Genomic DNA, 27412 nt, shown 5'->3' with positions numbered 1-27412 from the left:
CCCCTGAGAGGGCGATCACATGTCGGTTGCTATGAGACCGTTGACAACAACTGCGCCGAGGAAGGCAACCCAGGCCAAGAAGGCGAACTCGTCTGGAAAAAAGTACAGCATATGACCTAATATTTTATTCATATTTCTTTAATATTTTGGGAGTGTGGTGTTGCAATTAATTACCTGCTTAAAAGTCTGTTTTATAGTTTACTGGAATTTTGCATGTGCAGTAAATACTAGTTATTCATGTTACGTCCGGTTTCATATAAAGACGAGACGATGTGCTGTAATCAAAAAAGAGCTTTAGAGCAAGGTATTATAACACTGCTGCTTTTTTCCATTGTCGTCAGTTACTTATAGTAATACTTTGATTTTTTTCAGTATAAACCATGTCCGATCAGGAGACCCAGACTTCTGAAGCGGCTCCTGATTTAGAAGTTAGAGTACCCAAAGAAGATGAAACATTAACGACAACCGAAATTGCTACAGAACACAACTTGCAATCATTGAAGGGTGCAGCACCAAATGAATATAAGGCTTCGGATGACACCAATGAGCCCGAAGAAGTCCAAGTTTCTGATTTCGAACGGCAGGTTATTTCACATCCGGAACAAAATGAAACACAAGGAGCAGATGAAATAGTAACAGAAGACAATTTAGCATCTGATCTCAGTGAAGAACCAGCTGGAAATAACTACACCTCTTCCCACGCTGACGTTGAAGGGGAAGTCCAAATTACTGATGTAGCCTCAGTACTACCAGAAGGTGAAACGCTGCCTACAGCCGAAACTAAACTAGAAAATAAATCCTCATCCGAGCAAGGTGCCGAATTGTCTGATAATACTGATTACACAACAACTGACCAAGAGCCAACGAGTAAAAACCGCCACCTCGAGCCACTCAGCGAAGAGCCTGTACTTAGAAAGCACGAACCCGCGAATGAGCGCGATCCCGAGGGTGCGCAGCCTCGAGATTCTCCTACTACTGCTGCTCGTGCACAAACAGCGCCCACTTCGCCGGTGCAGCTTGAGGAAAAATCTGCCGGGAACGAAAACCTCGAAGGTCTGTCCGAAGTTTTTAAAGTCTCCGAGCATGGCAGCCGAGGTGTTTCGGAGGTGGAGGATTCGGAAGGCGGAGAGAGGAACGCTGCATTGGCAGATGTGCAGCAAGCCACGGTGACAGGTAAAACGACTTTGTAGCTCGGACGCACAGCAAAGCGCGCACGCCGTGAGTTTACAAAAATATGTAATGTGTAGCTCTGTTTAAATCTTACCTCTAAAAGGAATGAGTATTGAGTACAGCGTCAGTTTCACGTATTTCTGTCCGTGCATCTGAAGTACAAGCAGGTTAAAGTACCTTCTAATGTAAGTGCACTGAATGTATTAAAAGCGGGAGTATTCACTGATATAAAGTGAAGTATACGACAGCCATTCTTGCGTTCAGGATTGCGTCACGCTGCAGTTGTCCAAGTAGCGGTGGACGGGACGCCGGTTGATGACAGGTCAGGGCTGTTTAACACCATACCAGGTTTGCATAAGTTAAAAAAACAATTAAGTGATTGGAATATGTCATTAGCATATATTACTTTTGGATGTCAGGCGAGCTTTCACACAATATTTACCAATTAATGATTATTACCGCTATTCAAAGCGAGCGACATTACGGAGATTTCTCTATATAAAGTTTGACATATTACGTTAGTGTCGACTGCACGCACATGTAATATTATTAAATATTAATAGTTTTAAGGCCAGTAAAATTAGAATCTCCTCTTGATTCTGATTTAGTTTAATATTATTGTTTGATCATTTTATGAAGAAAACGAAGTAAATAATAGAAGAAGGTTCATTATTTTAATTTCTCCATCAGTTCGCCCATTTTCAAATTCCCATATCCGCATAATGGTTTTGACTTGCCAATTAACCTCATAGGCGTGTAAACTCATTTCCGTTTCTATCTAAGCAGTTGCGTGCGTCGGTGTGTCATTTAAGCTTGTCTTTTGTAGATCAAAACCTCACTCCTTTAATCACAAGCAAGCGATCAGAAATAAAATGTCAGTTTTTGTTTTGTTTTTTTGTTTTACGTTTACAATACATTTATTTGCTAAGCAGATGCGTTTATCCAAAGTAACTTACAAAAAGTGGTCAGCCTAATGCAGAAGACTGTGGAAGCTTCAAGATTCCATTCCTTCAGCTTTTTCCCCAGTTGATGAGGCAAAATGGTGTTAAAAGCACTGAAGTCAAAGAACATTATCCTGGCTGTGGTACCTGCTTTGTCCAAGTGGAAGTAGGCTCTGTGGAGCATGTAGATGGGAGCATCCTCCACAACTATGTGTGTCTGATAGACAAACTGCAGAGGATCCTGATGTTCTGAAACCAGGGGTCATGGTACAAAGTTGTTCATCTCAAGTGAAGGGCTTAGAACAAAAATGCAAGTGAGTTACAATTCGTAGACAATAAAATCCTAACAGCTAATATCAGTTAGACAGACGTTTATCAAACTAGGGTGCTTTGCCCCCTGCTCGTTTCGCTCACCAACCCCCAGGCCAGCGTTACGTGCTAGCCACTGCGGTTCAGCTGCTCATGTATGGGGATGTGGATGTACAATTTAAACAGATTGTTATTTTCATGGGAATTGTTACATATGCATAATAGAACTAACTACTTTATATTACAACAAGTAATTAATCATATTAAAAAAGAGTAAAATGTAATAATTTGAAAGTAAATTATGTTTCATGTTGCATTAGAGTTATTCGTTGCATTACAGTAATCCCTTCTCGATCGCGGGGGTTGCGTTCCAGAACCCCCCGTGATAGATGAAAATCTGCAAAGTAGAAACCATATGTTTGTATGGTTATTTTTATATATTTTATACCCTTATAAACTCTCCCAACACTGTTAACATTATTAGAGCCCTCTAGACATGAAATAACACCCTTTAGTCAAAAGTTTAAACTGTGCTCCATGACAAGACAGATATGACAGTTCTTTCTTACAATTAAAAGAATGCAAACATATCTTCCTCTTCAAAGGAGTGCACGTGTCAGGAGCAGAGAATGTCAGAGAGAGAGAGAGAGAGTAAAGCAAACAATCAAAAAATCAATACGTGCTTTTGTGCTTTTAAGTATGCCGAAGTACCGCGATAAAGCTGCATTTTGTAGAGGAGCGTCCATATCCTCTGTGCAAACAGCCCCTCTGCTCACACCCCCTCCGTCAGGCAGAGAGAGTGAGAGAGAACGTGAAAAGCAAACAATCAAGCACCGCGTGGGAAGCACATCGTATATCATTGAGGAGTTTTATTTAATATGTAATACATGCTCTGATTGGGTAGCTTCTCAGCCATCTTCCAATAGCGTCCCTTGTATGAAATCAACTGGGCAAACAAACTGAGGAAGCATGTACTTTAAATTAAAAGACCCATTGTCTGCAGAAATCCGCGAACCAGCGAAAAATCTGTGATATATATTTAGATATGTTTACATTTAAAATCCGTGATAGAGTGAAGCCACGAAAGTCGAAGCGCGATATAGCGAGGGATCACTGTATACGGTTTCATTCTGTTTGGATTTGAAATTAACACACAAATGCTTTTTATAGGGCGGCACGGTGGCGTGGTGGGTAGCGCTGCTGCCTCGCAGTTAGGAGACCCGGGTTCGCTTCCCGGGTCCTCCCTGCGTAGAGTTTGCATGTTCTCCCCATGTCTGCGTTGGGCTCTCCGGTTTCCTCCCAGAGTCCAAAGACATGCAGGTTAGGTGGACTGGCAATTCTAAATTGACCCTAGTGTGTGCTTGGTGTGTTTGTGTGTGTGTCCTGCAGTGGGTTGGCACCCTGCCTGTTCCTGCCTTGTGCCTGGGATTGGCTCCAGCAGACCCCTGTGACCCTGTAGTTAGGATTCAGCGGGTTGGAAAATGGATGGATGGATGCTTTTTATACTTACACATTTACTGTAAAACTTAAGTAAAAACAATTTTTTTAGTTAAATTTTCATCAATATCACATTGAATTTTGATTCTGTATTTGGACTTTCATCATGACAACACAACATATAACTGCCCATGAGTGAATTTTGTTTATTTCTCTGATAAATAAACCGACTTTTTCGAATGTTTGTCTCTGTGATTTGTTAATTGTCTTTGCAAAAGCTTTTTTTAACAGGACACTGTTAATGTTTTAATATGAATGGCTTATCAAGATCTCCTTTGTTGTGTAATGTTATTTGCGGGAGATGTACTACATTACCTTTCTTGGATATATCCTTCTTTCAACAGTAATCCGCTGGTGGAAGACCGGGTGGTGTTAACGGTTGTAGGTATTCTTCGGAATATTGTAAGTTGATGTTTTTCTTGTGGATATTTTTCTGGCCACAAGTTTGGTGCACAGGTACTTCTTACCATAAGTCAGGGTTTAACATGTCTTTCAGCCTTGCACCCCCAGGAGGCAGTGGGGACGGCTCAGGGTTGGAGTGGACGGCAAGACACTGTACAATGTGATCGACAAAAAAACATCACCACTCATGATGTGATTTTTAACATAATCTCCTTGCAATCAAAATATCAGGGTTGATTCTCAAACATTACACTTGACTTTTTCTTTAATCAAGCATTTCCTTTAATTGTTATGTTATTGCTCCAAACCACAAAAGTTGCAGACATTATTTTCTTTAGAGATATTTCTTGCAGTTTGAAGTCAAAAATCTAGTCTCACACCATTACACCACTGCTGCAACTTGTCCAGTGCTGTTTTTGTCATTTTTGAAGTTGTATAATGTACATGTAACTTTTTGCCTTGCCCTACGTTAGGGACAAGATCCATCCATCCATTTTCTAACCCGCTGAATCCGAATACAGGGTCACGGGGGTCTGCTGGAGCCAATCCCAGCCAACACAGGGCACAAGGCAGGAACCAATCCTGGGCAGGGTGCCAACCCACCGCAGAACACACACAAACACACCCACACACTAGGGCCAATTTAGAATCGCCAATCCACCTAACCTGCATGTCTTTGGATTGTGGGAGGAAACCGGAGCGCCCGGAGGAAACCCACACAGACATGGGGAGAACATGCAAACTCCACGCAGGGAGGACCCGGGAAATGAACCCAGGTCTCCTAACTGCGAGGCAGCAGCGCTACCACAGCGCCACCGTGCCGCCCTGGACAAGATTCAATGGTCAAATTTCTTAACAAAAGTGGGATCATCAATTTTATTTTAATATAATCATTTTCCCATTTTAAATTTATTGCAAAGTTTGGAAATAACACCTAAGCATAGCTGGGGAATAGAGCTAAATTTCCAAAACAGTGAATGGTATGAAAAACTACAGCGTGATCTATCGACAGAGAAACCACCCCTGACATAGTGTAACTGTCCTGTGATGGTTAGTAGGCTTGTGTTTAAACTGAGATATTTAAAACTGATTCCTTATCACAACTTTATCTTTGACTTTAATCAAGCACTTCCCAAACTGTTTTTGTCATGGCCAAATTTGCTGTTTTGTGTCTGGAGTTATTTTTTGAATTTTTTTGGTTCTTTGCACAAGAAGAAAAAAAACAAGTGTAATAAATATACAAATACATTTTCCACCACTAATCATGGCTATGTACTAAACACAACATGCTTAAGGGTAATAAAGGTAATGTGTAATTTGTATTTACTTTACCTGGGCAACTTCACATAAATAAGCTAGGTGTCCATAAAAGGCAAATCAGGAGTAGCTGCATATATAAGGTGGACAGAGTGTGATTCACAGCAAACTGTGCACTGAAATTGCACTAACAGTTAGCATGATCACTTGCCATTACTGTAACAAGTCCACCTCTGGCAATCAGTGTGGACTATCTATAACTGAAGACTAAGTAAGGAGACAACTGAGGATACTATACACGTGAAAGCTGTGGAACCATATGGAGTCAGTCCTTGAGTTCTTAAGGCCCATGCTGACCAACTTTGCGGTGTCCTTTGTGAATTGTTCAGTCTATACCTTAGGCTCCACAAAGTGCTGCTGCTATGGAAAAAAATCCTGCATTGTTCCTGTTCCAAAGTAGGCAGCCACTTCTTCACCGATTGACTACAGACCAGTGGCACTTACATCTCACATCATGAAGACCTTTGAGAGGTTGGCCCTTTGGTATATGAGTCTTCTTATGGGAGACCACCTGGATCCAATGCAGTTTGCCTGTCAGACATAGGTTGGAGTGGTGCATGCAAGTATGTACTGTATCTGCTCCACAAGGCTTATTCTTACCTGGACAAAGCTGGCAGCCATCCCTGTTAATGGCTAAAGTAGAGATATGGAGGTGGATGATTCTGCATTTATGGGGGTATTGATAAAGGGGATGAAACAGAGTATATAAGTCAGGAGGAAAAATGTTTCTGCACGCAAAGAGTTTTGTCTACATCTTAACATCAGCAAAACCAAGGAACTAGTTATTGACTTTCGCCACATCAAAGAGCCTCTATGTCCTGTCAGTATTCAAGGAGTGCGTGTAGAGGTACTTGGGGGTCCATATTAATGATGGATTGGACTGGTATCGGAACACAGAGGAACTACAGTATACAGTATAAGAAAGGGCAGAGCAAACTCATTTTCCTTAGGAAACTGTGTTCCTTTAATATGGGAAGTGGCATCCTTCACATCTTCTATAACTCTGTGATAGCCAGTGCGATTTTCTACGCTGTGTTGTGCTGGGCAGCATCCCTTTTAATTTAAGTCCTTCAGTATAACAAGTTTATGGGGATATGTTTTTACTTTGAGATAAAGGAGCAGGTGCCTGAGCACCATCTGTCCTGCTTTCTTCACATATCAGTTTGCTGTTAATTAGGTTTAATATTTTGTGCAACACACTCAGATGAACTATGTTACCTGTGCTTACACATTGTTTCTTAATATTCCATATGAGACAGTCACATCAACCTAAGTCTTATTGCACCTTTATGTATTTTTGCTCCCATTTAGTTAAGATACTGCTGATGCCAGACGAGCAGGTCATGACAATGGCTTTTACAACTGGACTTTCTGTTCTAAGTCTAAAGGAGCATTTTGCCACTGAACTGAAGATACCTTCCAGTGTGATACAAATCATGTCCAATGGTAAGACCTTAATTTTGTATCAGAAGCTGACTCATCTTTTTCCAGCACCTTTTAAATCTGGATTTAATCATCTGTTCACAGTTTTCTTGCAGGTGTTAGTTTTTTTTTAACTACAATAATCTTTTGCAGGGCATTAGAAGAAAGAGTGTCATATGTGATGCTTTGCATCTTGTTTATGTGTCATCTGTCACATCTGTTTGCATTAACTAGTTACATATAATATGTATTAATGATGTAATTTTCTTTACAGCAGCTTTGCTAATTTACATTCATTATGTAAAACGATTGATATTAGAAAAGTGTTCTTTCTGCAAGGCAATGCCCCATTTCAGTTTTACTTAACAGCAATATAAACCATGAGCTATCCCACCTCTCTGAATCTCACATTTTTCTGCAGATAGAAAACAGTTACTTACTTTTTATTATTTGTATATTATCTATGTACTTATTCTTCTTCATTTGGTAGCTATGTTCTTCAGCTCTTGAATTACATCTGTAATTTGGGTTCAAACCAAAACTCTTGCGGTTAATATAAAACATCACCCTGACCTCTGAAAGACAATTACAATCCTGATCCTAGGATGTTCTAGGGCCAGCTGCCAAGGCCTTCCACTCCACTAAGGCCAGGCCCTAGACATCTTATCTCTCTCTCCTACAGTAAATAGCTTTCTTGTGCCTGGAAAGTAATCCCACGGTTCCAGATTATACCTTGGTACCTTGGTATGTAAGTAGAGACACCGAATGCCTACCAGAAATCTTCAGGCATCTGTCACGTTGTTTGCTTGTTTTATTTTACAGTAGATTGTTGTGTTAATGAAATCTGAAAGGGATTTGTTTGTATTAAGCAAAAAACCAGTGGAATTCAGATCTTTCTGTGATATTCTTATGTTTTTTCTTTAGCACTCAGAAGCTTGCAAATATTTCAGTGTAAGATGAGCTTTATCATTGTTTTTATCAGGTCATTTACTGTTTAGTTCAATATACCTGCCTACAGATGTCCTCAGGTATATTTTGGCCCAGTCATATCTACTTTCCATGGTAACTGGATTTGTATCATCTTACTGGTATATTGACTTCAAGTTTAGATGGAACTAACAATTAACTGCTGATTACCATTTATAACTCAGTCATGCCTAGTACTTAATCAAGACGGGTTTTGCAGATTTGAAATATTGCTGAGTATCAGCAAAGTCAAAGTAATATTCAATACACCTTTCAAATTTAAAACCTTTTTTAGTAAACTGAAAACTCACTGTGTTGATGTTAATGTTTACAGTGAAAATCATTACTTGGCTGAATTTGTTCAAAACTTTGAAATTATGTCTTTTGAATTTTCTAATTCAAAGGCAGATTTTGCTGCAGTTAATTATTTTAATAGGATATTTGGATTGTACCCATAATCCTGAACTAAAAAAGATGGTTTCAAGAGAGAAGTGGATAAACTGATTATTATAATCTATTAATTAATATTCTTTACAAATCACACAGTGAGATTACAGTAAAATATATATAATATAGTCTTAGTTTTTTGTTCTTTTTTGTATGGACAGGAAGTATAGTTCAAGACTCAGAAACTCTAATGGACCTTGGGGTAAGACCCCTTGGTACCATCGAGCTCCAAATGTCCTCTACTGATCCGGAAAACTTCCCAATTAAACCACTTAAAAATCAGCAGCAAGACAGTATGCCTGATGTAATAACCGTCCGTGTTCAAATGTGTAAGTATAATAATTTTTTCTGTTTTGTAATGTGAATTTTTGTATATTATAGAGAAATTATCATAATGACTATTTAACTGCTTCATCTAGCTACTGAAACTTATCAGGATGTAGTTGTTGAAATTGAAAGATTCACACATCGCAAACCATTTTTGGGTGGATATCGCCATAAAATTACTGGAGTTGAATTTCATCATGCTGCAGTGCAAACAGTCCCAAAAAGAAGGCCTGACAATGGCATTGAAAAATTTTGCAGAGATACTCAGGTATAGTCATGTTTCATTTAACATGTTATTCAATATGTCCGTGTTTCTCATTTATTTTTTTAATGAAAATTGCTCTCAATTTCTAATTATCTGGTCATGAGTTTTTAATGTTGTAGTTTTAAACAAGAATCTGGAATTATGTGGTGTTATGTTTTCTGATTTGCTTTATCATTTTGCAAATTTTCACAAGTAATTAACATTGGTCTGATGTAAGGGGATTGTAAAATGAGATTTAAGAGTTATAATGGTAAAATTATTGAAGTTTATATATTGTAGTGTTTTAATTAGTTATAGTGCCTGATATAAGAAATGCAAGGACACAATTGATGGGCTGATGGGTAAAAATGTATTTTCTTTAATTCTTTAGACTGTTAAAGAGAAGACTCAGTATCAACAGACAACCAACACAACATCTACACAGATGACCAAGATTGGATGCTATGTATCAAACATGACAGACAAACTTGTGTCACCAGGAAAATATGTAACATCCGAAGAATACAATACGAAAAGAACAAATGCAGTAGGTGTTTTTATGTAAAAAGTGTGCATAAATTAATTTCCTTAGCTCAAAACAAAATATTTTCATTATTAATGTTGTTCCTCCTACTTTTGGTTTTCATCTGAAACTACCTTTGTCCTTATGCCATCTATTGTTGGATATGAATTACGCTTACACAAATATACTGGAATGTGTTCCTTCATTAGCTACTTTTTGTATAATGTTTATTTTAAAAAAAATTTAGGCAATTATCATACAAACATATACACGCCGATGGCTGGCTACCAGATATGTAGAGGAGCTAAGACGACAGAAAATGTTGTGGCTGGAGTGGGAAGAGCAGGAAGCTGTGAGAAAAAAGCTTGAGAAAGAAAACCGTCTGAAAAGGGAATATGAGAGGAGGGTCAATGCAAAAACAAAAGAAGATTTTGCACTTCTGTACACTGCATTGGAGAGTAAGTGCCAACAGAAATACCATATATATCACTTATGAATAAATGGTTTTGCAGTAGGTTCTCTAGGTTTTAAAACATATAGTAGATTCAGAAAGTATTCAGACCCCTTTGCTTTCTTCACATTTTGCTATGTTGCAGACTTATGCTTAAATATTTTAAATTCATTTTCCCCAACACCACGCAGAACACAACAACCTAGAATGAGAAAACGAAAACAGGATTTTAGACAATTTATCAAATTTCTGAAAATAAAAAAACTGAAATGTTACATTGACACGGGTATTCAGTGAAGAGGTATGAAAGCTTTCTGGATCCACTATGCATGGATATTATAAGACTGGGATTTTTTGTCTAATTGTAAATACTGTCAGTCATTCTTAAGTGTCAACTAAAAATGACAAGCTCTATTCTTATATTCCAGAATGTGTAATTTTTTTTCTTTATTTTAAGGCTTTGTATATATATAAAGATGGCACAGCCATAGTATTAGTATTTCACATGGATTGTAAATTGACTTTGGGATGAGATTCTATCTACATGAAGATTATGTCAAACACCTTTTTGATTCCCCCTGCACCTCCACACCCTCATTTGCCATATATTGCCTTTGATTCCTGTATGTCTAATAATTTTCCTCTGATGATGACACCTGGTAGGTTGTTGAAAGCTTAGGAATAAAAAAAGCTATTTTAAGATACATAATTCATTTTCTCCCTTTGTGGATTACTAGCTACAAATGTGCAAACCATATCACAGATCTTCTCTTACATTCTCACTGTATTTATATGTATTTTCTTTTGGGTCTCGGGTTTCTTCCCAATTTCAAAAGGCATGCAGCTAGCAGATTATCAATTCTCACTTCACAGGTTTTTTTGCCTTTCACCAACTGCTGCTGCTAGGATAATTTGTTTCTCTTGCAAATTAATTTGGGAAACTGCTTTTATTAAAAGTGGATGGCCTAATATCTTGTTCCAAAAATAAGCTCAATCTATCCCAAGCAGTGATATAATTTGTGTAATATTTATTAGTGATGTACTTTGTGAATAATATTGCTCACCTGCATAAAACAGATTGTTTGCTTTTATATAGTGTTCTCTGTAGTTAGTGGTTAGTGTTCATGCTTCACAGCTCCTGCAACTGAGTTTGATGTCTGACTTGTATGTTGTTACATTTAGCAATGGCCCCTGAACAAGGTAAAGAAAATTAGTAAATTTAAACAGTACACTGATACTGTTTCAAAATGGATTAAGGAGATAGACTTGCACTTTTTTGTCTGGAAACATGTTTTTTGTCTTAAACATACTAGATAAAGCTTGTGTCCTGGATTTTTTTGATACTTCTGAGTTTATGTGTTTAATTAATTTTAAAAAATTACATTACAATGAGAAATCTCCATGTCAGTAAAGGCCATGTCATATTACATGACTTTTCCAGCGATTTTCAGTTGTAGACTTCATTTATATTATCTCAATAACTCAGGGGCAGTTGCGACACACTCCTGTAACTGTCAATCGCATATTCTGATGTCCTCAATGACTCAGTCAGACCAGTCTGCGACTTGCTTTGACAAAATCATACCGGATTGATTTTTTTTCTTAAGTCATAGGGATGGACTCTGTTTGCATGAGAACTGGCAGCCAATAAGGGTTTACCTAAAAGTATAATGCATATAATTCAGCTATGAGAAATAAGGAATACAGGTGTTTTATAGGGACTCATTTGTCTGATGTCTCATGTTTATTTACCACATTTGGCTGCTAAAAAAAAAGAGCAGAGATTGCGACTGAATTTGTCATATCTGTAGACTTTCACAGAGAAACTAGCTTCACAAGGCGGCAGGTTATTGGCTGTCAGAGAAAGGGACTCGTGTTAGTTTGGAAATCTGAAACTATGCTGGGCATTCATCACTGAGTCATCTAATTTGACGTACTCAGCAATTTCTAGTCATATAATCTAACATGGTCTAGCAGCAAGATCAGTAAGATCAACCATTAAGTCTGACATACCCTATGACTAGAAGTCATGTGATGTGACGTTGGCTTAAGACATACTGTACAGTATGTCAAATGTGATTAGATGTATCCTCCTCTATACCTGTTTTGTTTATATTTTTTTAACAATAGCTTAACCATTCATACATCTGTTCATATATTTTTGTTTGTTAGGGATGGACTATAGTCAATGAACTGGTAGCAGTTGGTATAAGGCATACACATACTCTGAGAAAGCAATCATTTGTTCTTTAAGTTGGCAGTCTAATTTTTTGGTGCAGAGTACAAACAGAATATAAATTGCCAGTTGCAAGTTGGGGTCTGGGTTGGTTGTCTGTATGAAGGATAACAATCAACTTTCTAACAGTGGGTTTTACAAATCTTGAACTGTAAATGGAAGGGCAAGTGTGATCATTCCTTCAGGTGAACATAATGACCTGGGAGAAAGCCTTTTACTCACCCACTTCCTTTAACAACATTTTTGTAATACACATTGCATAACATAAGTGGGTCATTTTGATAGCATAATTTATAAGACTACATTGTCATCTTGCCAAATGCAAAGTTCTCTGTACTAAATAAATCTTTTAAATGTTTTTCATCACTCAAAATTTGAATGGAAAAAAAAATTAAAAAAAAAAACTACAAAAAAAGATTTAACTTACATCTTAGTGACAGAACAAATGTATAGTTCAATATGTGCCTACACTTTCATTGCATGGCCACCTAATCAGGATTTTGTTTTGCTTCCTGGCTTTGTTAGCATTACATGTACAGTATCTGCTTAAATAAAGCAGAATTAAGGATTCCTTGGATATATTTCTTCTAGACCTATTTTGTTACTTTTGAAAAATGTTTTTTGTGTGAAATGAGGTTCATAAGTCTAAAAAATACTATTTTCTTAGAATGGAGAAAAGAAGAAACAGACCGTATCAATGCAACTCTTACTGGTGCAGAAAGGAAGGCTGCATTGTGTGCTCTGCTGGACCAAGAGGCACAGCTTATTGCATCAATTGGACGGCACAAGTTGAATGCAGATGAGGAAAATAATAAGAAGTCAGTGCAAGCATTTTTGGACAAGGTTAGAAAAAGTATTTGCCTGTCATAGCCCACTACACATTATTAGAGAGATCATAAGAATTATGTGAACCATGGAGTAAGTATCTTATGGTTCTCATATTTGTTTCAAATATGCATCAATATTTGTCTGAGCCACTCTTTTGGAAAACACTGATTTTGCTTTAACTTGTTTCCAGGGAATCTTAAAACAAATGTAAAGTAAAATGTGTTCAGGGTGACATTTAATCTTTACCGGTTTTAAGGTTGTATAAGCAAAGATCAGAATCAAAAGTAATTAACCTACATTCAGCAGTATTAAAATATTACATTTAATAAGCTAGCTGGATCGAAGAATATTGTATTCACATAGATAATTTAAGTGGAGAGTCAAGACAAGAGAAAGGCTTGTTATCATTCTACATATCATTATAAAACATTCTGCCATTCATAATGACATTTATTTTTAAATATGATGGTCATGACCTTTTCAGGTTGTTTTTTTAAAGCTACCTATAACTTTCTTTTAATACAATTGTATTTTACTTTTTTGCATGAGCTACAAATACTGTTTTTTATGTTGTATTTAGGAAACTAAAAAAATGGAAATTAAAATTAACCTCCCACACAAGGTTTTTTAATGAGAGGACATTTTAGACTCCTTAATGTAGCCAGTAAAAACAAGTGGGTGCCATTTACATTTGTCTCCTGCAATTAAAAGACATGCCATTTACCCAGAGCAGTGACTTTAAACTGTACCAATGTGACTTAAGTGAGTGTGCCCAGAGCAGGGATGGCTTTCTGCCCTTGGTTAGTTTCTCCTGTGCCTTCCAAGTTACTATACCCCACTCCTTGACCCAACTTAAAATGGATAAAGCAGCCTAACAAAAAAAAATGTGTGAATAATGTCACTACAACCTGCCTTGTTAAAACCGTGAGATGTAAAGTTACTTTGCATGCTTTTGGCATTAACAAATTGGATGTGTAAGAACTATGGACACATACAGATCTTAATGCTCCCTTAATGGGCCAGTTGAGATATACTTGCTAAAGAAAGTAAGCCTGCAACATGCTTAACAAAACCTGAAGGGCAAACTGCTGTTTTTTAAATGTGATTTTATAGTCAAGATAATATCTCAAATGTACATGATACATGTTTTATGTACAATGAATTTGTCTTAACAAATGCATGCCTAATATTGTCCCCATGTAAAAAATAAATCAATAACTTTGGTCTACAGAAAAAATGGGTACATACATAACATTAGCCGAACACTATTTTTTGTATTTTTCTAAGCAATATGTTGTAATATCGTTTTTAGCAGTATCTATCTATCTATCTATCTATCTATCTATGTAAATGTAAATGCCTTCTTCACTTTTTATTTCAAGTTCCACATTTTTAGGTTTCACTTTATATGTTCAGAATTTGATTTTATATTTTCAGACAATTATTATATATGATTTAGACACTAACATTATATATTCAGAACTGACTTTATGTTTTCATAACTAACTTTATATGTTTAAAGTCTGACTTTATATATTCAGGTAGTATATTCAGAGTTTTAGTTCATATATTCAAAAAATATGTTTAGTATCCCATAATTTGCATACTGTATACATTTTTTTATTTTATCTGTATTTGTTTAGTAGCTTAGTTATACATTCTGTGTACATCATGCTATTGTTGTTTGACATACATACAACAATACAAAATTTTTAAAAGTACTTGTTAACAATATAAATATAATTGTTCTTTCTTTTACAGTGTGCAGAATCAAAGAAATGGAAGTCATTTGATGGTAAAATGGTTGAAATGGACACACAGTACACAATCAGAGCAAGAGAGCTAAGAGATATTTATACTAGTGTAAATATGAAATATCTAACCCAGGATGAAAGATTGGATGTACTGCTAACTTTGAAACATACAGTAAAGGTATTTGTTTAGATTTTTCAATAACATCATGTTTCATAAAATGTTCGCAACATATCAATGTTGGTAGTGTCAGTGCCTGACATTTAACCAAGTTAAAAGCATCTGTAATGTCAGTTTGACTGGTGAATTCTGAAATTACATCATACACAACGCTTAAATATATGTGAAATAATTTATCTAACAATCTTTGTTAATAAATTATATAAGTTGTATTCATAATTTTCCAATACTGTTTTGAGATGTGAAACTGACCCATTTAATTTAAGCAGCAGGTATAATCTCATCCTGTAGTTCATTGCAGACTATCATGATGAAGTTATCTATCTATCTATCTACTGTATATACAGTAATCTTTCCAGTTCCAGAACCCCCCGCGATAGGTGAAAATCCGCGAAGTAGAAACCATATGTTTGTATGGTTATTTTAATATATTTTAAGCCCTTAGAAACTCTTCCATACTGTTTATAAATATTCTCTGCACAGTTATACAGTAAACCCTCATTTATCGCGGTTATTCCGCTCTAGACAGATAAATGAATTTCCACGAAGTAGGATTCTTTATTTATAAATCTAATATTTTCGCAGTTAGAGCATAGAAAACCTGTTTACGACCTTCTAAATACATTTTTTAACATTATTAGAGCCCTCTAGACATGAAATAACACCCTTTAGTCAAAAGTTTAAACTGTGCTCCATGACAAGACAGAGATAACAGTTCTTTCTCACAATTAAAAGAATGCAAACATATCTTCCTCTTCAAAGGAGTGCACGTGTCAGGAGCAGAGAATGTCAGAGAGAGAGAGAAAAGTAAACAAGCAAAAATCAATAGGGCTGTTGGGCTTTTAAGTATGGGAAGCACCGTGATAAAGCGACCGCAATGAAGGGATCAATGTGAAGGTAGTCTTTCAGCATTCTTTAGAGGTGCGTCCGTATCATCTAAGCAAACAGCCACTCTGGAAACAGCCCCTCTGCTCACACCCCCGTCAGGAGCAGAGAATGTCAGAGAGAGTGAGAGAGACAGAGAAAAGCAAACAATCAAAAATCAATACGGGCTGTTAGAGCTTTGAAGTGTGCGAAGCATATCTTATATCATTGAGGAGTTTTATCCATCCATCCATTTTCCAACCCACTGAATCCAAACACAGGGTCATGGGGTTCTGCTGGAGCCAATCCCAGCCAACACAGGGCAGGAACCAATCCTGGGCAGGGTGCCAACCCACCACAGGACACACACAAACACACTAGGGCCAATTTAGAATCGCCAATCCACCTAACCGGCATGTCTTTGGACTGTGGGAGGAAACCGGAGTGCCCGGAGGAAACCCATGCAGACACGGGAAGAACATGCAAACTCCACGCAGGGAGGACCCGGAAGTGAACCCGGGTCTCCTAACTGCGAGGCAGCAGCGCTACCACTGCGCCACCGTGCCACCCTTGAGGAGTTTTATTTAATATGTAATACATGCTCTGATTGGGTAGCTTCTCAGCCATCTGCCAATAGCGTCCCTTGTATGAAATGAACTGGGCAAACAAACTGAGGAAGCATGTACCATAAATTAAAAGACCCATTGTCCGCAGAAATCCGCGAACCAGCGAAAAATCCATGATATATATTTAGATATGCTTACATTTAAAATCCGCAATGGAGTGAAGCCGCGAAAGTCGAAGCACGATATAGCAAAGGATCACTGTCTATAAAATTCTTTTCGCGTTTGAAACGGAAATTACGTATGACCACGCAAAACGGAAATTACGTATGACCACAGAACATATTATAATACAGGAACTAATCACTTTGTTTGTGGACGCCATTTTTATATCGTCTTTACAAATTGTTATTATTTGTCTGAGAGTTATTTTACTGATATTGAAAAGAAGTAAACACAAACACGCCGATCTATCCCATAGAAGTGGGAAGCCCTCCACTCAGGACTCCAGTGCTGACCCGTCCGCAGCCAGGCGCGTTCTGACAGAGAAGTTTTATTTATTCGTCCACGTGACTGTCGCGGAAACTGCCACATTATAGCTTTTTTTTAATTGGCAGTACTTGATAGTAGAAGAGATGAGGAAAACAGCTTTGTGTCTTTGTACTTTTTAACTGCGCCAAGCTGTAAACAATGTGAAGACGACACCGCCTTCAGCGGCAAGGGGTCGTGATAACAAAGTGGACCCTGGGAGGTATGGAATGTCGGGCTGCTCTGCCGGGTCAAGAGCTTCGCATTTTCAGGCAGCATCCTCTCTTCTCGCACTGTTTGTGACACTTCGAGTCCCCCTCCGCTCCTGGGAGAGTGGAAATCTTTCCGAATGAGTGTGATCGGCGCCATCGAAGCAAAACTCTCTTTGTAAATTCCGCTGCACGACTACTTACTGTCCCTTAAGGTGAGTTCAGGTCACTAAAACCCCGCAACATTCAAGGTTGCTTTTGTGATGAATTCTTTTAAGAAGATGGAGGGTTTACATCTAAGAAGATGTACCGACCTCTTCATGTTAAGTTTTGGACTTGGGAATTGTTTGGACCTTCTGCCCGTTAAGCACGGAAGGGCAACGTCCACATTTCTCAGAATAAATTTTCTATTAAATCACAGGCACGTAGTGCAAGGTTGTCAGGCAGAAATTTGCAGGATTGCATAGAAAATGTAATTTCTATACCACAGCAGTCATGTAGCGCCTTTCACAAGGGATCTGCTACCGAGAGATGATCCAAATACATTTAAGCTGCTGTTAGTGCTACTTACCTGTTGTGTTATAGCGCCTTTAAAGTGTAGTTTACCCGAAAGCACTCCAGTACTGCTCAAAGTATCTTTACTTCTTACATGTTAATATTTTACTGTTTAATAATTTATATACTACATTTTATTTTTTTCCCTTGCACTCAGTGAGTGAAGCCACTGGGTAATCAGCTAGTTGTATATAATAAATATAAAGAAACCCTGATGATAAATATAATTAAACCAATGCTGACAAATTAAATTTTCATTCTGATTAAATGTGTTTCTTTCTAATTTCTTTAAGGAGCATGACTGTAAACTGACTCGAGAAATTGTGGAGTTGATCGACAGAGAGGCAGACCTGTTAATGCGAGGAATAAAGGAGTCCAGCCTTGAGGGGCTTAGGAAAAGAATTTCAACTTTGTTTCTTCAGTATATCAAGACACCAACATTCAATCCAGAAGTCACTCAATTACTCAAGGTACATATATGCAAAACCTGGCAACTCGTCTCTTCCCATTAATCATTTCCTTAATAAGCTTGCCGAAACAAAGCATATTTATGTATATTTTGCAATGAAGAGGCATTAAAGATGTTTTTCACCCTAAGAAAAATACATACTGTATTTTTTCAGCTTTCATACTGGCAGGTTAAGAGTCTTTACAGGTTGATGTTGTGGCGTGTTGTTAGGGGATTGAACACTTGAACAATAAAGTAAATGTGGAACCCTATCAATCTGACTGTGAACGATACAGAGCCTTTCTGAACAAACATATAAGTGAAAAAATATTTTTAGAAGAAGGAAACATGAAAGGAAAAATGATTAATCTGTTAAAGAATTGAAAAGAGGATGTTGCGGGATTGCATCTACAATTATCATAGACAGGTCTCAGTAACTTAAGCTACACTTCTTATGTTGCACTTTGTGTTGTAGCTTCAAATTGTTTACGGTCAATAAAATTGTACTCATGTAGTCTTATTTTCATATTATTTACTTCATAGGTAGTAAAGTTTCTGCCTGACAAATAAACACCAAATCCCATTTCTGTTCAATATTATGTATACTTTGGTACTGTTTAGAGCATGTAATTTTACCTCATAGCAGGATCATTAAGCACTGTTGTGTTGTGTTTAGTGCCCCCAGTATCCTTGATCCATTCTTCTCATCTTCTGCCTGGATTTTCTTCTGGTATTCTGAATTAATCAAACTTCCAGAATTAACAATTCTCAAATGGCACAGTATTCGTGAGTGGTTTACTCTGTGTGCATACCTGTGTCCTGTCAAGAACTGGTTCCATACTTGCACTTTGTACTGCAAAATTAGGTCTTATCCTCCTCCAACTCTGTAGCAAAATAATTGGCTTTAGAAAAAAAAATGAATGAAGTGGAATGCATATATTTTATGAATTACATAGTATACATACAGTATATATTTTGAAAATGTTAACTAGGATTTTTCTTAACACTGCTTCTTTGCAGTAAGGAGGTTGTGGGTGCGCTTCCCAGGTCCTCCCATCATGGAGGGCACTTTGAGTAGTGAGAAAAGCACTATATGAATGTAAAGAATTATTATTATTATTAACATATTTAATGCATAAATTGAACAGCATGGGATGTCAATTTGATAATTATTTATATTTTTATTTTACATACTCTGGATAACAGCACTTGTGTCATGTTACTGCACTGTTTAATGCTGCTGCAAGTACATAAACTGTGGCTTGATCCCCAGCCTTCTGAATATTTGTATAATTCTTGCATCTTCTCATTTTGTCATAAGGTGCTTTCAATTTAAAATAGTCTTATTTTGTACATCTCCAATGTGTTGTTTAGGTTATTGGAAGACTCTAAATTATCCTGAAATAAGCATGTGTTTATGTGTGGGTGGGTGTGTGTGTGTGAAAGACTGTCCCCTGCAATGGCTAATGCTCTTCTTGATGTCTAGATCTTACCTTGTAGCCAGTGTGGTTGGAATATGGAGAGGTGGCTGTTAGAAACTAGATGCCTCTAGCTGTGGATACCATGCTGAAGCAAGTACTGTATATACTGTGTTGTTGTGTTACTTGCTAATGTGATTTTAAAGTACACACAATTCATGGCTTTTCAGCACAAAAGACTTCAAACCATGATTACAAGTATATATGTCTCAAAACCTAACAGAGTGTGATGTATTTTTTTAGGTTGTACATTAATATTAATTTAGTGTATTATTTTGCCATTTACATTTTCAGTCTGTTATGAATTGCTTTTTTTAAGTATTAGACAATAGATCTCTGCTATTTTATGATGATATGAAATGTATAGTACAAAAGCACTGAATGTTTGAGATCTGAAGGGGAATAATGACATTTTGGCAAAAGCCTAAAATGTTTTTAAAATACAGTCTGAAAGAGAACAAAGCTGTGTTTTTGGATCTTGGTTTAGCTTTCTGAGATGATGCTTTTTGGTACTCTTTCCCTGTTGTTGATCATTTTAATCTATTACCTACTGTTGCATCTCTGTGTCAGACTCCTAACAAAAACAGAAAAATTAAATTTTGGTCAGAGATGAATTAAAAAAAAAAAAAAAAACATCCAGACTGATATGTGAATTTGTGGAGTGAAAGTGTATATTGAGTTTATCATGACAGGCATTATGTGCAGTAAAGGTGAATAAAGGACAATTACTCTTTGAAAGAAAATAGATTATTGATCTATCTATGTATTTATTTTAAATGTTTCCTTTTTATCTTCTTGAAGGTTCCTCAGGATCCTACAAAATTGCGTAAAAATATTTACTTTTGCCTTGGATGTAGAAGCTATCTGCCCTCCACTGAATTCTCAATGACAACAAAATCACATACAATTGGTCGTTGCCGACGTTGCAATCAGCTGGACAATGAAGCCCGGCGGAGGGAAGACTTTTCAAAATACAAAAATATGCTGAAATATCTTAGAAAAGCAGAGACTGAATATTCCAGAAAAGGAAAGATAGCCTTCTTGGTTCAGGTAATTCTATGTTCTATTTACTGAAACATTTACCAATAATTGAATTAGTAACAGAAATGTGCCAGTACTTAAAATAACACCCAGCAAACAATGTAGAGGAAGCTTGTGAGTATGTATCATCTGTCCACTTTGCAAAAATAACTAAATTGTTTTGAAAATCATATTCATGTAATACAAACATTATTGGCAGTGCTATTTACTCAATGGTTCTTTCTGTTACTGTAAGTGATATTAAGTAATATGAAGCTAACACTATTTGGATTTCAGGTCCAGTCTGTGCTGTAAGTGATATGACTATACAGTAGCTGGAAATAATTGACAGAAAAGCATTCAATGCTTATTTTATGACAGAATGGCGAAAAGACACCCTTGGCCAATTACTCGGAAATTGACTGTGGGGGTTTGAGACATATATCTTAAAACCTTTTTCATATTTTTTGATTACATTTTGAGAGGGAAGTAAGTTCATCACAGTGCAGTTGTACAAAACAGAAAAAAAACTGCCAACTGCAGATGATTTATGAGTATTCTCCATGAGGAAATGTGTCTCACATTGGAGATTCACTGCTTGATATTTACAGTATGGTCTCTAATTTAAATACATGTCAGTAATAAATTGTAAAGGGAAAAGGAAACACAGCTCATTGTTTACAGTCTTCCTGCTAGCTGAGTATTAAATTCTGTAATCCTTTTTAAACACCTAACAAATTGCCTGATTATTTCACCCTTGTTATATAATTCATCAGTACTTGAAGCTACAATAATGTTTTAAGTCAAAGAACATTTTACATTTTTAGAAGCAGGAGATACATAATCATTGCTAATAACACTCTAAAATGTCCATTTATTTCCTTAATTCACTTAAGCTAAGTGTATGGTTGCAATGCAGTTACTAAATCTGGACAGCAGTTAGAACTAACTGAAATTTCTACTGTAAAAAAACATACTTTTTTGAGACGACTAATTACCCCCAGATGTCTTTATTAGAACTAGCATAATCAGAAATGAGCAATATTCTTCATAATATTTTGAATTGTCATGACATGTTTTCATTACACAATATATGAATACAGTGTAAATTAACATTAACAAAAACTATATTTAAAATGACTGAAAGAGCTTTTTGTTAAACAAACTGAAAACTAAACTGAAAGCCGAGTGAAAAGCAAAAATTAAACAGTACTTAAATTCAAATACTTGACAAACTGAAACATTTTTAAAATGTGTGGAAATGAAATTATTTTGTTTCTGATTTTTTTTAAATAAGCCAATTGTTGGTAGCCTATGTTGTTTTTTTCTGAGGTGTACGCATTTTAAGTTTATACACATATCTTCTAGGAGTACACAAAGATGAGAATCAGAAAATACGCCTGTTGAAAGTTTACATAAGTGGGAGAATACAATGGCCCTCCACCTGATACAGTAATTAGTCACTAAAATGTCCTTTGAAAATTGGTATTAAAGTGGGTCAGTTAATTTGTCTTAATCTCACCTATCGTAAATGTTATTTATTCATAATTTGGAAGTTATTCTCTGTTTGTGAAACAGTAAAGCAAAGCTTGATGACCAAATATTTCAATAAATAACCTAGATTTGAAGAAGAAAGTCCTGACTTCTGATCTAAGATTAAGCCATCAAATCAGAAAAGAGCCCAAGAGATGGCAGTTTAGGTAGGATCATTAGGTCTACCAACAATTCGACAGAATTTGTAACAGAACAGTCTGATAAATCATATTGTTTTTATTTGCAGTGCTATGTGAAGTGTAACTGGTCTGAAGACAGCAAAGCAGTAAAAAAACACCTGTAAAATATGAAAATATAAATACATAATAGTGCAAAATGTGTTGGTGAACATGGACTGTGGGGTGCTCAGTACCCCCATCAGATTTTGTTTATGGTATTCCTAAATATTTTCTTGCTTCTTGCTGTCTGTCATGGCTAATAGCTTATGACTGTGGTACAGTATAGTTTTTTTTTTCTTTTTTCAAAATTTTTTATCTTTGTCTTCTCAGAGGACTGATTTTTATGTGTCTGGTTTTACTTTGTGCTTTGCATCTAATACTGTCAAATTAGGCTCTGGTGGATTAAGCAGATTAATTTATGAATGGATGGATGGACACATTATTTGTAAAAGAATGAAAAGCGTTTCTGGCAAGAAGTTATCTTTGCAACTCCAAAATATATTTCTGATTTTAAACTTTGACACAAATGCTGAATTGTGATTTGTAGAAATTTAAAATCAAATTTGAATCCCTTTTAATAATTTAGTTGTTTGTAATACACTATTAAAAATGGCATGCAGTTTAATTGACTAGTTCAACTTCTGCTACTGAGCGACATTTAGTAATTCCATTCATCATTTTGAATAAATTAATAATTATAGTTTGTGCCTGAATAATATACAGTAAATAAACATGACAATTTAATATTAGTGCAATACCCAGGGTTTCTTCTTGTGTTACACCCTTTGCTAGTGTAGCAGTAGGGGGCGCTATCACTCCCCTGAACCCTCAGGTACCACGCCAAAACACCAGGTAAAAGTGCAAGAATTATTATTTATTATAATAATCAAGTGCACAAAGCACCACCACTCCACTCTTCTCAATAAACAATACTAAATAATCAATAAACCAATCCTCCGACTCCCAGATGCGTTGCCCTCCTACCACCCAGTTCAGCTCACCGTCTGAGAGCTCCCTCAGTCCTTTTATATTCCCTGACCCGGAAGTGTTCCCAATCCCCAGTCCATGTGATCTTGTATCACTTTCGGGTCAGGTAAAAAGTACTTTTCTTCACCCCAGAAGCCCGTCGCTCTTCCTGTGACGAACTTCCGGGTCATAGTGCACAGATGAGTCCACTGGTCTCTCGACAGTGACTCCCAGTGGTCTCCAAGGTATCCAGCAGGGCTGCGCATAAAAACTACATAGTCCATGAGGCCCTGCTGGAAGTCGGGGCCCGTCCATGCTCTCGGGAGAGCACCTTCTGGCGGCCTGGGAGTGAGGGCCAGAATATGAAGCCGGCCATCCACTACACTAGTTAGGAAAAGCTGTTCAGGGCTAAGCAGGTTAGAAAATGACTGACCAACATCTAAATAGATATTCATATTACATAATAGTAAGTACAAGACACAGGGTAATGCTACCTAAATCCAACTTGTCCTTAGAGTAAATACAGTAATCCCTCGCTATATCGCGCTTTGACTTTCACGGTTTCACTCTATCGCGGATTTTAAATGTAAGCATATCTAAATATATATCATGGATTTTTCGCTGGTTCGCCGCTTTCTGCGGACAATGGGTCTTTTAATTTAGGTTACATGCTTCCTCAGTTTGATTGCCCAGTTGATTTCATACAAGGTATGCTATTGGCGGTTGGCTTAAAAGCTGCCCAATCAGAGCATGTATTACATATTAACTAAAACTCCTCAATGCTATAAGATAGGCTTCCCCGTGGCGCTTGTTTGCTTCTCTCTATTTTTCTCACTCTCTCTGCCTGACGGAGGGGGTGTGAGCAGAGGGGCTGTTTGCACAGAGGACACGGACGCTCTTCTACAAAATGCCGCTTTATCTCGGTGCTTCTGTATACTTAAAAGCATGTATTTATTTTTTGATTGTTTGCTTTTTTTTGCGAGCGCTCTCTCTGACATTTTCTGCTCCTGACGGGGCTCCTTTAAAGATAAGATATATTTGCTTTCTTTTAATTGTGAGAAAGAACTGTCATCTCTGTCTTGTAATGGAGCACAGTTTAAACGTTTGACTAAAGGTTGTTATTTCATGTCTAGAGGGCTCTAATAATGTTAACAGTGTGGGAGAGTTTATAAGGGCTTAAAATATATAAAAATAACCATACAAACATATGGTTTCTACTTCGCGGATTTTCACCTATCGCGGGGGGGTCTGGAACGCAACCCCCGCGATCGAGGAGGGATTACTGTATTGGTATTGACTGCCTCTCCTTTTCAACAAAATAGCTATACACTACCAGGCTATGTAGCCCAATGAGCATGACTGCAGTTAGCTACTTTGGCAGAATATGTTTTTGAACCTGGATGCACAGTAAAGAATTCACCACAAATGTGAAGGCCCTGTGAGAAAATACTTTGAGCATCACACTAATAGTAACAAGACCTTGTGTGTAATTGATGGACACCATGCTCTGGTTTGAGGAATTCATTTAAAGAAAAGTAAACTGACATATTCTCTTAAACTGCTTTCATTGAGAAGACTGCAAAGAGGTTGGGCACCATGGCATGCTGAAAAAACATAAGCCTACAAGACTAGGCCATGTCAGTTAACAAAGTTTAAAATTGTCTACACAAAAAGCAGCTGTCTAGTCACCTCAGTTAAATGAACACAAAAAAAGATAAAGTACACCAGCATAGCTATTTACTAAATATATAACAGATTGTGTGAATTAACTGCCTTTATAAGGTACTGTGAAGTACTTGATCTGAAGTTTAAAATGCCTAGTGCTGCCAAAGTAAACAGCCTGCTTCATGAACAGATGGATACTGCATAATACGTGATTGACACACTTTTTACAAAATGTTCCCGAAAATATTTTCGTATAGATGGCTGGAGCCAAAACAGGTGATTCTTATGGGCAAACATTTGTTAATGCTTTACTGTGTAGATCCATGTTGATCTTCATTGAGTATCAATTTTGTAAAAAAAAAAAAAGAAAATCTGATAATTCTCTCAAAATACACAGTGATCAAGGAAAGTCACAAAAGTAAAAATTCAACCATGTATTGTGAAAAGTTCATAAAACCAAACTAAAAATGAAATGACAGCTGAAATATGTGTAAAATCTAATTTCATATTCTATAGTGAAAATATTCTTTTTACACTTTACAGCCGAAAAGCAGCAGATTCAATATGTCATTTTTATTCTAGGAAGAAGATTTGCAATACCTTATTGAGACTATCTGGGGTGCCCAGTCTGCACTGAGTGCTGCAGACGACCTTGCTGACTTGATGATGGTACGCTGGGACAGATATTTTGAATGGTCTCCATGGAATTGTGTTCTTTTAACCAAGGAGGAGGCAGCTGCACATTTAAAGATTGATAATGTTGACGAGGTAAGAGAAATACAAAATTGTTCTTTTGATCCTGCTTCATGCAGGAGAAATATTATAATGTGAGGAGTTTCAATTATGTCAAGTACAGTCATTGAATATTAATTGAAGTTGAGTCCTTTGCAATGTAAACACTTTAAATGATCAAATCCAGTCATATTTTATGCATCACTAAAGAAATGCCTTTGAAATACACAGCACTTGCTGGCTAACAGAGTGCAAGCAATTTCTTTTCTTATTTATTATTGTTTGTTTGATTTGTGAAAGTCAATTAGATTTTGAGGTTGTGCTTGTTCCATACATAAAAGAAAACAATAACAGGCATTCCTTAAAATTAATTACTCTAAGCCTAGCAGCACACATAATGTTGTATTTTAAACAACTGTAATGGGGTGTACTGGTGAATCCTGATGCCTGCATGGAAATGGGTTCAACTTCAAACTCAGCCACTGTACAGAGTTTGTGTGTCAGTCTTGTGGTTATGCTGGTACGCTAATGTTCAGTAACATGTCAAAGTTGTACATGTCACGTTAATCACTTATTCTAAAAGTGTGACCATTGACCAACAATGCCAAAGCATTTGCTGTTGTTAGGCTCTGGATCTAATAAACTGCTGAAATAGATGAATTAGTATATTTACGCATCTTTATAAGTTATAAAAAAAATTGACATAACATTTCAGCCTTTTTTCAGCTGCCTTTATCAAACCCACTTAATTTTCTTCAAGGCTTCTGGAAGAAGAGTCTATCCTACTAGTACACAAGACAGGAACCAACCCCGGATAGAGTTCTAGTTTCTGGGTACACTCTCACACAACCAGGCTAACTTGTACAAGATCAGTAAAGATTAACCAGATAACCTAATATGCTTGAGAGAGAAAACTGGAGTATCCAGAGAAGAACCCATGTAGAAGTGAAAAATAAACCCTTATAAACTTCACACAGACAGTGACCAGGCTAGAATGTAAACCTGTGACTGTCAGCTGTAAGGCAGTCATCTGTATCATAATGCTGCTTTCCCATTAATGAAATAATAAAGTTAAGCCATGTTAGTATGCCAGGTGTTATACTGCGCAAAATACACAGTTTTCATCTTTTTCTGTCCTGAGTTTAGACTGTTGATTGTCAATGACAAGATAAAGAGCAGCTGGTTAATGAATTTTGCAATACTGCTCATGCAAAATCTGTTTACTATAGAAAGCTTGTATATGACACCAGTGAAATCATAGTATTTCTCTAATTATTAACACATTTTAGTTATTTTATTTTTTTCTCATTTTTTGCAGGCTTATGGTGTAGTGTTCATACGTAAGATCAAGCAGAGGCACATTTTGGCAAAGAAATATTTTTCCAGGATTACATCAATGACACAGAATTTAACAGATTTAGATTCCAAGGTTTCCTCTTCTGCAAAAGATGCAAATGTAGCAAACGTTTTGAATGCTGTACCAGGAGCCAGCGCAGTTTCATAATATCAAATGTAAAGTGTTACATTTGCCTTGTATTTTATTTTTTAAATGTATTATGTATTTTTGAGTCTTTTTACGTACACAATCATCTATTACAGGTATCTGATTCTCTATTTCTAATTGTGCCTTTTTATTAAAGTATACAACTTCTCAGAATTA

At 36.7% G+C, this 27412-nt stretch overlaps 1 protein-coding gene across 1 annotated transcript; it reads left to right on the top strand.

Moving 5' to 3' along the window:
• The first annotated feature begins 39 nt into the window (after positions 1–39).
• On the top strand, positions 40–27412 carry iqub (IQ motif and ubiquitin domain containing). The gene is made up of 13 exons (XM_039761145.1): positions 40–102; positions 373–1173; positions 6948–7082; positions 8633–8800; positions 8891–9066; positions 9434–9589; positions 9813–10023; positions 12920–13095; positions 14842–15012; positions 18025–18201; positions 20459–20707; positions 25603–25788; positions 27071–27412. Exons 2-13 carry the CDS (start codon positions 381–383, stop codon positions 27254–27256), a joined length of 2784 nt encoding a protein of 927 aa, XP_039617079.1. The 5' UTR covers positions 40–102; positions 373–380; the 3' UTR covers positions 27257–27412.

Source organism: Polypterus senegalus, chromosome 8 (assembly GCF_016835505.1).
Source record: "Polypterus senegalus isolate Bchr_013 chromosome 8, ASM1683550v1, whole genome shotgun sequence".
NCBI classification, from domain to species: domain Eukaryota; kingdom Metazoa; phylum Chordata; class Cladistia; order Polypteriformes; family Polypteridae; genus Polypterus; species Polypterus senegalus.
This window is presented reverse-complemented; position numbering and strand designations above follow the sequence as displayed.

Excerpts from the sequence above, each read along its gene's own strand:
- iqub (XM_039761145.1), top strand. The coding sequence starts at position 381 with ATGTCCGATCAGGAGACCCAGACTTCTGAAGCGGCTCCTGATTTAGAA. Across the intron at positions 7,083-8,632 it reads GATACAAATCATGTCCAATG|GAAGTATAGTTCAAGACTCA; the intron begins GTAAGACCTTAA and ends TTGTATGGACAG. Across the intron at positions 18,202-20,458 it reads AAGTCACTCAATTACTCAAG|GTTCCTCAGGATCCTACAAA; the intron begins GTACATATATGC and ends ATCTTCTTGAAG.